The sequence below is a fragment of the Juglans regia genome, chromosome 16 (assembly GCF_001411555.2).
Source record: "Juglans regia cultivar Chandler chromosome 16, Walnut 2.0, whole genome shotgun sequence".
NCBI classification, from domain to species: domain Eukaryota; kingdom Viridiplantae; phylum Streptophyta; class Magnoliopsida; order Fagales; family Juglandaceae; genus Juglans; species Juglans regia.
The window spans coordinates 2,609,131-2,622,056 of record NC_049916.1 but is presented as its reverse complement, the minus strand read 5'-3'; the positions used below and the strand labels follow the sequence as shown (position 1 = coordinate 2,622,056).

The 12,926-nt window shown below is 32.5% G+C and overlaps 2 protein-coding genes and 1 long non-coding RNA gene across 3 annotated transcripts; 2 read left to right on the top strand and 1 right to left on the bottom strand.

The window, feature by feature from the left end:
• The first annotated feature begins 3,602 nt into the window (after positions 1 to 3,602).
• Positions 3,603 to 4,848, top strand: LOC118344842. The gene is made up of 2 exons (XR_004798534.1): positions 3,603 to 4,199; positions 4,278 to 4,848. It is a non-coding gene; the product is annotated as an uncharacterized LOC118344842 (long non-coding RNA).
• A 2,430-nt stretch (positions 4,849 to 7,278) lies between these two features.
• Positions 7,279 to 8,863, bottom strand: LOC109012534 (receptor kinase-like protein Xa21). Its single transcript, XM_018994235.1, has 4 exons — positions 8,659 to 8,863; positions 8,292 to 8,501; positions 7,463 to 7,627; positions 7,279 to 7,391 (listed from the first exon to the last, which is right to left on the bottom strand). The coding sequence occupies exons 1-4, from the start codon at positions 8,861 to 8,863 to the stop codon at positions 7,279 to 7,281; spliced, it is 693 nt and encodes a 230-aa protein (XP_018849780.1).
• A 1,944-nt stretch (positions 8,864 to 10,807) lies between these two features.
• On the top strand, positions 10,808 to 11,155 carry LOC109012540 (60S ribosomal protein L30-like). Its single transcript, XM_018994244.2, has one exon. It carries the CDS (start codon positions 10,808 to 10,810, stop codon positions 11,144 to 11,146), a length of 339 nt encoding a protein of 112 aa, XP_018849789.1. The 3' UTR covers positions 11,147 to 11,155.
• Positions 11,156 to 12,926: the final 1,771 nt, after the last annotated feature.

Sequence of the window (12,926 nt, the reverse complement as noted above, 5' to 3'; positions counted from 1 at the left end):
ATTTTAAAATAAGAATATTTATATAAAGAAAAAAATATATTTATCATCCTAACTTCTATCATTCTCCCATCATCTCATGATGTGGTATTAAATGATAGGTTTATAAGTTAAATATAATAAATAATTTACAATCATTTAATGACACATCATAGGATGATGGGAGGATGATGGAAGTTCAGATGATGAGTAACTCATTTTTAACCCTGTATGAGTTGAAGCATAAGCCTTCCACATCAGTTATGTTAAAAAATTATTAGTGTTATAAATATTTTAAATTTATAATGGATCTTCAGTAGTGTGTTAACACACCAATTTATACATAGCAAAACTCATATAAAATTAACATAAAACAAAATCAAAATAAGACTTCTCAATTATGTGGAGAATATCCACATTTTATATTTTTAAATAATAAATTTAAAGTCCGATTAGTAATATCAGATCAACATCATAAAATATGAAGTAGAATCAAAATATAAAATTTATCTTTTCATTCATATAATTATGAATATTTATTAAATTTGAGGCAAGGGAGTGAAATGTTGAAATTCGGTTTGACAATTACAATTTTGATACTTGGGTAAAAGTAATTTTGATATTTTTTTTTAATCATAAGCTTTATTTTATGTTATTTATGATAAACTCTTTGTGTTTAGTCTTGTTATAATTATTTGTTGTCATTCTTTCTAGAGCAGCTACATCCACCGCATGAGACCCATCTGATAAGAGCAAAAATATTTTTTTTCATTTATTTTTTTATATTCTTAATTATTAAGTAAAAAATTACAACATCACTAAAAAATATTTCTTTAATCACTAAATAAAAAACAATAAAAAAATTTGTCGAATCAATCGATACCCAATATTTGGTGACTCTAGCAAATTACTTCTTAAATGTAAATTAAATGCATGATTTTGGCTAATAGAATTTCAAAATATGTTGCATTAGATTATACAAATATAAAATTAAAACAAAAATCTTTTCTTTTCTTGTGTACGTTATGTATTATTTTTTAGCAATGTTAGATACAGTCCTTATTTGGAGACTGCAATACAAGCTTAAGTTATTTTAACTTTAAAATTTTTTAAAATTATAAAATTATCCCTCTTGAAATTATGTTTTCTATCATTTAATAATGTGTGTGCATATATAGTCTCCACTTGAAGACTGTAAATAGAATTTTTTAAGATTTTTAATGAAGTGTTTTGTGCACCTTGTGTACGTTATATGTTCTTTTCCAATTAATGGTAGAACATTAATATTTTCCTCTAACTCTTAATTTAGAAAAAGAAATCAATCATAAAAATAATTTTAAAAAATTATTATTAAATTAATAATATTATTATTATTTTGGCTTCACAAGTTTTTGGTAGAAGATATACTTGATTTGGGAAGAATGATGCTGAGTTTTATATAATGTTGGCTTGGATTTTTTTGGTACTGGAAGTTTTTTTAGAGCCATAATATTATTATTATTTAATATATAATTAGTAGAATCGTAAAATATAATAAATTAAAAAAATTAAATTAATATAATTTTATTATTATATAAATAATAAATAGATAATCTCTAATATAAAGAGTAAATATAAACAAAACAGATAAAAATAAATTGATGTGATATTAGTTAAAACTTAAATTTAACTTTAACCATTAGACTATAAACAAAACAACTTTCGGCAAATATCATCGTATTATTGTTCAAAATTTGAGATGGGTAAATTATTTTATGTAAGATTTATGTATAAAAATTTCAAATATAATATATAATTTGGATATGCAGACGGCAGACACACGTGAAAGATCCTTTCACCTAACGTGAATGCAACGTGTACTGTCCGCCTAGTACTACTACGTGTCTGTATCCTCATCGTCAGACCTTGTTTCACTTTCAGCGGTATACTACTTCCGAGGTGGTTTCACTTTGTCTTTTATGTCTTTTAGTGTGACATCAACGCCCTTTTTTTTTTAAAAAAAAATTATAGTTGTAATGATGAGTTTGTAATCATCTTGTAAATATTTAAAAAAATTAAATATATAAAAAATTTATATAAAACAAATTAATTTTTTAATAATATATTTTATTTTTTTTAAATAATTATATAATATTTATATAATCAACGATTATATATAATATTATTTTTTTCTTTTACACGGGAGGTTGGAATTGAAATTTACCAAGTATTTTTTTTTTTTAAAAAAAAAATACTTGTTTTGTCGTTCATAAATTCTATGGACAACCGTCCCTTTGCCCCCGCCACAGAATTGGTTCCCACGTGGCAGGCAGGCAAAAATAATGTCGTTTTGTTTACTTCTCATTTCCCTTTGTTTCCCTCTCCGCCTTCGATTTCTTTCCCCATTTCCAAACTCTCTTTGTTTCCTTTTCCGATTCCTTCTTCTCACTAAATCTCATTCGACGCGCGATTATCACCATCATCATCTCGAAGCGAGGGTGGTGACGGAAGGTGGAGATCCACTCCCTTTACGCACGCTTCCACCTTTGATAACATCACCATGGAAGACGACCTCAAAAACAAGGTGAAGTCCGATCTCGAATCCTACGTCAAGTACAAACAGTATTATCACCCTCGACCGCATTTAGAAGTGAAGCTTTCTCTTATATGGTTCGTTCGAAACTGGGGAGTTGTCCTCGATGATCTGGTTGGGGTCGAGGCAGGGAACGATGTCGTTAGGCTTCTTGTCGATGACAAGGTTGTTGAAATTGAAATCTTCGAGACTAGACAAGGAGTTAAGGTAGAGGGAAACTCTTCGATAAAGTTGATTCTCTTGCTTACTTTCATTGAATTCAGGGATTTTGAGGAACTGGTGAACATGAAAATAATTTTCGATCCATCTCCACCATTTGTTCACGACATAAATCAACCCGATTTTGAATAGAACACCCGAATCAACAAGAGAAAACAAACAAGTACTACAACGAGAAGAATCTTGGTTTGAACACCTAAAAAAAAAAATCTCTTTATGAGTGTTTCAAATTTTCCTTTTGGGTTGAGCAATCAAAGAGAAAAATATGTGATTGAGAGAGAGAGAGGTAGACATGAGAGTGTTTGTTTCGGTCCCACCCACTACCACACAGAACTAAACTGAACTCGTGGTAGAAGATAAACTCTGGAACTTGATAAAGCTAGGGAGAAGACAAACTTTGGGCCAAGACGAGGAGAAGATGAAGTTTGGGATTGCAACTCGAAGACAAAGCTGACGACATTTATTTTTATTTCTAATTTTTTATTTTATTTTCATTCTTTTTCTTTTAATAAGACTGACGTGGCCGTATGCCACATCAGCCACAAGGTCGTGGCAGGACGCACGCGGTTATCCATAGAATTTCTGTTTGCCGTTAATTCTTACCGTTCAGAAAATTTAATGATTAAAGAAATAATTTTAAATATATTAATATATTTTTTAAAAATAATTAAAAAATGAGAATTAAAAAAAAGAAAAAAATCAACATAACTAACGGTAATAATGAGCGCTAAGTAGCACCGGTCATTTCTGAACAGATGTAGCCACCCAATTCCACAAATTTCCTGTGGTCCCTCTCTTTCCTCTTTATTCTCGTGAGATTGGATGTCCCAAAATCGAATCTTTTTTCCGATGTCTTTATATAAAGAGTGCTTGATCTGTAAAGATTGTGGGAAGTTGGTGAGAAAGATGGAGGAGTATGGGCGATGGGGAAAGTGAGTTGTGGAAGTTCTTCGGAATGGGAAGATAGGAAAGAACCAAAGTGTTGTCAGAAACATCTTTGTTTTCTTTCTTTCTTTCTTTCCTACTCCTCCCATTCCATTGGTTTCCTGCTATTCCTCCCTTTCGCTAGCTTTTCTTGCTTCGATCGATTATTCTAGCTGTTTTCTGCATCATCGGGCGGTTTATTCGAGTCTTTCTGTGAATCCAGATCGGCTGCTCATAATAATAAGTCTTTACTATCTTTCTTCGTTTAGTTTGTTTGCAGTTTCTTTTGTTGTTCTGTGTGAGTGAGTTATAAATATGTATGCGGGGAGAGAGGGTGAAGAGGGAAGGGGAGAGAGAAGTGCAGGAAGTTTTGGGTTTGGGAAGCTAGGAAAGAAGGATTTCTTTTGAGGAAGTTCTTTCCTAGACCACCCATTCCACTGATTTCCTGCCATTCCTCCTTTTCCCTATCTTTTCCTGCTTTGATAATTTCATCTGCTCCGATGGTTTGGTAAGATTATCTTGTTCCTCTCCTCTTTATAAATCTCCTTCGTTACTTTCTCTGTTTTCACTATTTTGGCTTTTGCAGGTTTTGGGATCATTCATTCCTACTGGCAAGTGAGAATAAATTTTTGGAGGAATTCAAATCATTAAATTAGAAGGTTAGGGTTTCAGTTGATTCAACATGACCCCCAAAAAAATAATTTTATGATCTAATTTTCTCCCAATTTTATTTGTATTATTTTTGGGGTGAATCAGTCGGGTTGTTTCTAGTGATGGGAATTGAGGAAGAACTTTCTGGTAATTAAGGAAAGGAAAATGCTAGTTTGGCTTGTGTATTTAATTATTATTATTATTTTTTTATTTTTTAAAAATATATCCTGCCCCACAGCTCTTCTGGTAAAGGTCTCTGGGTAGAAGGATCTGGATCCTCTGTTTTGAAATGGTTGAAAAGAAGCCATGGGTACGAGTTATCCTTCATTGTAATTTTAAATTGGAAAAAAGCAAATACCGATTAGCAACCAATACTAATTACAGGCTTTGAGATTTCCTTTTTCTGAGTTGAGCTACTGTTAGCTCGAGTTAGTTTAGATTTTTTAATTTATGTGTAATAATATTGAGATATATTAATTGAAATGAAAAGAAATTATTTTTATAAATTTGTTGGTTTATTGAGATGGAATGATATTTTTTTTTTTTAACTTTTTTGTAGTACTTGAAATGACTATAGTGGGACCCACTCAGTAACTTTATGCACGTGAAAGGATCCTTTGGACAAACCATGTATTGGCTGTCTCGAATAGGACAAAAGTCCTTCCGTGTCGATACTTCCAGTTTTATTTCAAAAGAAAAATTACATATAGCTTCTTTTTTTTTTGGAGATAGAAGTGAATCAGCTAGGGTCTCAATAATTATTTAAATATTTACCCTTAATTCAAATCAAATATGAAAAAAAAGAAATTACATAACGTTGCAATACTAGATTAATAAAATAAACTTTATATTTTAAAATAATTAGGTAATATGCTGTTTAATATATTATTAAATTTTATTATTTAACTCACAAGTGATTAATATATTGAAATTAAAGTATTCGTTTATAATAATGTCACGAAAACTATTATTTTTTGAAATTATTAATTAATTATATAATAGTACAAGTTAATTTAGAAATGATATATACAACTATTCTTCTTAACAATTACTCCACATATAATAATTATGTTTTCCAAAAAAATAATACTAATTATGTTTAAAGCACATTAAATAGTATCAATATTAATATATTCTAAAATATATACAACAAATCTAAGTAAATAAGTGCACCACTAAAATACATAAACAAACTGATATATACATCACTATTTTTAATATATAAATCACTATTTTTAATTAGACGTTCAATGGTCACTCCATTTTTCCACATAGTGAATGACAATCCCATCTCTTATTGTCACCATAGCTTCTGATACTTCCGTCGTCATTTCGAAATGACCAGATGACCTCGCCTTGTCATCAACTTGTTGCTCAATAACAGAGAGCTGAACCCTACCCCAATACTGAAAAACTAGTCGTCGGGTGTCACTATTCTAATGAAATTATGTAGCACACAACATGTTGTCACGATAAGTCAATGCCGCCCAATAGAATAATGAGGCATTAAACTTAAAAATTTTCAAATGTTCTTTAAGTTTCCTAAAAGTGCATTCTATGATATCACGAAGTGAGAAATGACGGTAGTTAAAATAGTCTTTGTACCTTCGAAATCGACGCTTATTATGATGTTCACTTCTATGGTACCGTTCTTGGGGATACGGGAACAAAATTCCCCTAGTGCACGGGAAATCAAAATGGTTAAATAATATTTACCTAACAACATAAATTTCGAAACACATTGAGATGATTTGAAAGAGAAAAAAACATGACAAAAAGTCAAACATCTTTGCATTAAATGAAATAAGAAGTATACCTTCAGGCAGCCATGGAAATTGGACAGATCCTTAACTCAGCGCATGGAGAAAGACACAAGCGTCATGCGCTATTCCCTCACATACAGTATATACAAATGTGAACTTCATATCGAATTCACATATACACTATACATTTTAGTTTCAAATTCAGTAGTTTGAAAAATAATTCTTTGTTGTAAATAACTGAGAATTCCTTACCCTAAACCACAAAAAATTTCGGTTGTTTCTTACAATATATGAATGCACCTCGTCTGTGAAATTTTGACCTGATAATATGTCTCCCAAGCTCACATAAGACCTTTCTCACCATTCTCACATATTTATTAATTGTTTGAGTTGAATATTGAAATTGGTCACCAACAATTCGTTGGGCCTGTGCGTGGCCCACAATTACACAAAACATGGCGACAGATTCCTCCACGGTCACCGATCGTCTAGAATCATGCAAAAAGTGGTTTCTACATAACAATGGGCATAATGCACGATATGTTGATACCTACATCTAAAACACGTCCTTACAATTATCCAGATGTCCATTCAAAATTCCTATAATATACTCATCTCCCCGAATGCCTATGTTGTGTTGTGGCATTCGACGATGCCATCCCAGTTGACATAATATGATCCTAATAATAGTAACTAGCTCAAGCGCTTCGTACTTATCACCACTAGAACTCCATTCATCGTCACTACTTACATATTCTTCACCCTCTACTAACCAATCTGGTTTATCATCCATTATTTCTTATACGTTCAATGAAATTGCTGTAAAAATTACATTAGAATGTTAGAGTTAACAATTTATAAAATAATATATGGACGGATAGGAATATGGACGAAGCTTGAATGGTTTGAAGGCAAGGTTAATTTCATTTTTAAGGTAGTTTTAAAAATAAAATAAATAGTATAAAGTAGACATAATTTCATTTGTCAAAAAAATAAGTAGACTATTATTTAGAAATAAGTAGACATATAACATATGACAGTTTGATATCAGATATCAGACATAATAACATATGACATATAACATATACAGACATATACAGACATATGACAGTTACAATTTAATAGTTCAACGAAGTTAATAGTGTTTAACCTGCAATACCGGGATTAAAGATATCAGATACCCTTGTTTCCGTTCTCAGAAAGTAACAGTTTGATTTTGTCAAGCTTGACAATCACATCTTTGATATTGATCCTTTCATTTGGCAACTCTTTTGAACACCTCAAGCCTAATTCCATGATGCCAGAAAGAATACTTTGCAAAGCAATCGGGTCTTTCCCTCTTCTATCATTAACAAACCATCATCCACAACTTCCATCATTTTATTCTGAAATGAAACATTTATCCACTGTCTCAACGTCAATTCTCCAGCAAACATGTCATCACTGGTTTTCTTTCTTGTGATCATCTCCAACAATATTATACCATAGCTGTAAGTGTCTGCTTTAATAGACATTGTTCCTTCTGATCCATATTGTATCAATGCTCACAAATTTCAAAGAGATTTTAAGTTACTAAACCAATAATTGTTAGCGAAAAACAATTCATATATTTTGGTGCACATGCATTGAACGAATACTGACACCAGATTGCTTGAAAACAGTTTCAATTATCTAGTGAGAACCTTTGATGAGTATCTTTAGGTTGATAAATACAACTACAAATGTGTTGCATTTGTATGTTTATTTAAACTTGATTTTTAATTAATTTGTATTGGTTTGGAGCAGTTGTGCATTGTGTACATTTTCCTACTTGGTGTAAAAGTGGACATGGAGTATGATAAGCCAAATCAACCATGTTTACATTTTCAATCAATATCTTACAACACGTTATTTTCGATAATGCGAATTTTCAAAGAAGGAAAAAATATGCTACACATTACACAAGTATCCTTCATACAAGTGTGTTTTTCCTAGTTTCTATTTGATGTTTTGTAGACTAATTCACAATCAACACAACATGCAATAATTCAATGACCAAGCAACCTCAAATGGTGTAAATCCTAGTTCTAGTGCATATTCATATCAGTCTAATGCCTATAAGATTGATATTTCTAAAGTTAGTTGTTGTTATTTATCGAATTATTTATTATTAGATTGCCTTAAATAATAGTGAAATATTCACGTACCTGGTGCAATATAGCCAAGTGTTCCAAGAGTTTTGGTTTGTGTTGCCTCTTTGTTTTTGATTAACATCTTTGCAATGCCAAAGTCACCGATATGTGCAATCATATCCTCATCCAAAAGGATATTACTAGGCTTCAAATCACAATGCACCACAAATTTTGATTGTCCATGGAGGAGGTAGGCCAATGCCCATGCCACATCGAGCATAATGCCTATTTTTTGAAAAAGACTTAAGCAGAAGTTGTGAGAGTATAACCATCTTTCAAGGCGGTCTTTCGACGTGTATTGCAAGACCAAAGCTCTGAACTCAGAGTTAGAGCATGTACACACGACTTTAACCAGATTGTTATGTTGGATAGTTCGTAACACCTTGCATTCTGCATCGAATCTTTTGAAAGCATTGAACTTTAACTGCAACAATTGTCCCGTCAAATAATGCGCTTTTGTATACAGAGCCAAAACCTCCAGTTCCAAGCAAGGTCGTACCAATTGGATGATGTATAAAAGGGCTACTAGAAAATCCAAGAGCAAGAGATTGGACAGCTTCTCTATAATTAACAACATGACTGTCCATGAGATGAGAGAGAGAGAGAGAGGTAGATCTCCAGTTTATAAAAAGAAGGCATGGGGGAATAATTGGGTGTGTTAAGCTCGTTTATATAGTGCAAATCAATAAGTAATGGCTAAATGGAAAATAATCATGTCAAGGGGCAAATTGGAGATGCAATAACTTCTCATACTTTTAACCGAACTCTTGCTCTTGGGTGTACCCTACAAGCCCAACTAAGTCAACTTTTTTTTTCTTTGGTCAACATTTCCCCTTCTACTACAACTTGCTGGGATGCATTTTTTTCCTTCCTCATTTTTCGTGGAAATTATCTCTTATTTTCTCAACAACTTGAAACATGCATGACTTAGACTCCCATCGTGTGCATACGTAAGGCCTAATGACTAAGCCAATTGCCTAAGATGAGTTCCTTAATTTGGATGTGTGGCACTCTTACCACAGAGTCTCTTAATATGGAATATTAAGAGAAGATACGAAATATCTCATAGAAGAAGACTTACGATATTGCAACAGATTACTACTCTATACCAGCCCTCCATCATCTATTGTCTTGTTTTTTTTTCTTCCCTTTCTTTTAGCCGAACTCATGGACCACCTAAACATGAGAACAAACCCTATGTGCCCTTGTTATGGAAAATAGATGATATCTATTTAGTGTAAAAAAATGAATATTTTAATTAATTCATTTGTTAACATTCTAAGTATCCAAATGGGATCATAGAATATAAAAGAATATCTATGAATAATAGTGAAATAATTTGAATTAAATGTTTTATTGAGTTCTGAAAAAAAAAAAAAGAGAAAAAGTAAAATAAAAATATTATAAAGTTAAAAAATTGTTTGAATATAAATTTTTAATATTATTTTTGTTTTTAATTTTGAAAAAAATTGTATTATTTTTTCTGTTTTGTTTAGAGTTGAAAAAAGTTGTAATAATTCGATAATGATTAGATGACAAATTTAAAAATCTAAAATTTAAAAATATTTTGTGTTTAATTGATGATGTCTAAAAACAAATACATGAAAATACTTTAGAACACTTATATTTCCAAACTAGCCCTTAGCGAGGCACTAACCCACACCTGCACTTGGGGCCGATTGGTTACCCACCCGTTTCCTAGCAAAACGAGCGGATTGGGCAGCTAGCAGCCCTACTCTACCGAATAGATAACAAATTAGCCACACTCAATACATTGGGGACGCACTTCAAGTCATTGAAAGAAAAAATCTCAAAAAGTTTAATAAATTACATAGCACGCCCATACCTTCACATCACAGAAAATGTTTTGATCTCATGCAACATGTTTTTTTTATTATTATTATTAATGTAGGTTTGTTTATTTTGTAGCATTTCAATCTTTTAATTCATTATTTGTAAGCGATTACTACATATACATAGGACAGACAGGATTGGGAAGACCCAATTCTAGCTAGTAATTAGACCCATCCACTTTTATTGATAAAATCTGAGAAATAATAGGTGGTGTGAAGGTACTAGCAACAGGTATAGAAGTGGCATTTGCCATAAAAGATGGGGCATGAGCCTGAGGCTCTGGTATCATGAAAATAAATTAATAAAAGTGCTTTGGTTCAACGTAATCAAAATTGTGGTGCATTGATCAAATTTAAAAGATGTACAATTTGAATCCTACTTAATATACAACAATTAATTCTGAATTACATGATTGTTCTCAATAGATTATAGATTATCCTAATCTTATGTAACTTGATTGTAATCTTGAGCTTTGTCTACTTCACAGCTCACATACTATAGGTGCTCCTTTTTTCCTATCCTTTGTTGTTGCTCGATCTTCATCTATTGCTTGATCAGATAAGTAAGTCCTGCTAACATCCCCCATCAACTAAATTATTCACAACATTCATCCCGCTCTTCGTCGTAGACGCCGACTGCACTTTGGCTCCTTTGTATTTGAGCACCTACAACAAAAAATGGTGACGGTGAAGAAGACGAAGAAGACCCATGAGAGCATCAACAACAAGCTTGCCCTCGTTATGAAGAGCAACAAATATACTCTCGGTTACAAAACCATCCTTCGCTCTCTTCGCAGCTCCAAAGGGAAGCTGATCATCCTCTCCGACAATTGCCCCCCGCTACGCAAGTCCGAGATTGAATACTACGCAATGCTTGCTAAGATTGGCGTCCACCATTACAATGGAAACAATGTTGATCTGGGAACTACTTGTGGAAAGTATTTTCGTGTGTTGTGCCTTAGCATTGTTGATCCAAGTGATTCAGATATTATCAAGTCGCTACTTGAAGATCACTGAGAGATGTTTTCAACTCGTTTACACTTTTGGTAGAGTTCCCAACATTTTTTGTTATTAAAATACACAATTGCAACTTTTATTTTTCAAAGCTGTTGTTTGTGTTAATGAGCCTACAAAGACCCTTATATTTTTGTTGAGATTTACATTCGAGATTCTGTTCACGTTTAATTAATTATATTTCTCCTTCAAAAAAAAAAAAATCCCCCATCAACTGAATGGGGAGGGAACAGATCATGATGAGCTTGACTTTGAGTTGTGGGAATCATGCAAAGGGAGGCATTTATTAACACGAATAAATAGTAATCAACATCTATATGTGTTTAGATCGAGGATGATAAACTGGATTGGATGCAAGGGCTTATAAGGCACTTAGATTGTCCCACCATATTAATGTTGGACAAGTAAAGGCCCATGGAGGTCTTTTAAAAGCATACATATCCGGTAAATTTCAGCTACTGTCATTATAAAAGTTCAATATTTAGAATCTTTACTGGATCTAGAAACGACCTGTTATTTTTTTGAGCACCAACAAATGAGTGAGGGGCCTAGGAAGATGCCAAAACTAGTTGTAGACTACCTGTCATCTAGATCCTTTAGTGCAGTAGAGGCCATGATCAATTGAACCTTTGAGATAATGCAAAATCCGCTTGACAAAGTGCTAGTGGGAAGTGGTAAAGGCATGAAGATGTTGGCATAGTTGACAGAATAGGCAATTTCTAGGTGTCAAAGAGTGCAATATGGCAATGCCCCTACAAGTTGTCTACACTGTCCACTGCAGATAATTTTCCACTAGAAACACAGGGTGCAATATCAGGCTTTGCACCCACCGTCTGAGCTCTATGTAATAGATCAATGATATAGTTACTTTGGTGCAAGTGAGGACCATGGCATCTTGAGTGGCCTCAATGCCAAGGAAGGAAACAATGCAGAGGACCTAGATCTTTGAGAGCAAACTCCAACTACTACTTCTTTATCGGTGAAAAAAATAAAAGAATCATGTGTACCTATTACTAATATATCATCCACATAGATTAGAATGAATACTTGAACATCATATTGGTGACATATAAAGAGAAAAGTGTCCGCTTAAGAAGCATGTCCTTATGACTTTAACAAGATTCTTATGTCAAATAGTCCATCACACCTTGTATTTGTTAAGACAAATATAAATTATTAAATCTACTCCTTCAATCAGTTTAAGTTTTTGGGATAAATAGTGATTCTATACAATATCAAAGCAGATGACCAAGTTTGAATCCTAACTCTACAGTTCATCCATTGAATTAAATATTCCACGTATTGGACTCACACATGAGGGAGTGTTAAGAAAAATATAAATGATTAAATGTACATCTTTCTATTAGTTTAAACTTTTGAGATAAGTAATAATTTCATAGTAATCTTGCATTGAAACTTTTGAAAGTGTTTGCCAATTATAATTTTGAACTTTGACTATAGTGATTGTCCCATAAGATAGTTGGCGTTGGCCTCACTCCTTGATACCACAAACAAGGTAAGACAGTTCGAATTTTTGTAATTTCTACCCTTAACCAAGGGAGTGTTGCCTGAGTATTCTTATATGGAATTACAAGAGGTAATACACTTTTTGTACAGCTAAAAGGTAAGATTATAAGAGAGTCTGATTCTCTCAATCAATTTGATCTATTTTATTGGCCTCTGTCAATGGTAGGTGAAGAACTTGACTTTACGTCACTTCATTGTCCTCTTTTATATGCCTGACTTCATTTCTTTCCACTTTCTATATTTTCTCCATGGTGCG

Bases quoted from the DNA above. Each gene is read 5' to 3' on its own strand.
- LOC109012534 (XM_018994235.1), bottom strand. From the start codon at position 8,863: ATGGACAGTCATGTTGTTAATTATAGAGAAGCTGTCCAATCTCTTGCT. The intron at 8,502-8,658 runs GTGTTACGAACT...TTCAAAAAATAG, and splicing joins GATTCGATGCAGAATGCAAG to GCATTATGCTCGATGTGGCA. The intron at 7,392-7,462 runs GTTTGTTAATGA...TCATGGAATTAG, and splicing joins GATGGAAGTTGTGGATGATG to GCTTGAGGTGTTCAAAAGAG.
- LOC109012540 (XM_018994244.2), top strand. From the start codon at position 10,808: ATGGTGACGGTGAAGAAGACGAAGAAGACCCATGAGAGCATCAACAAC.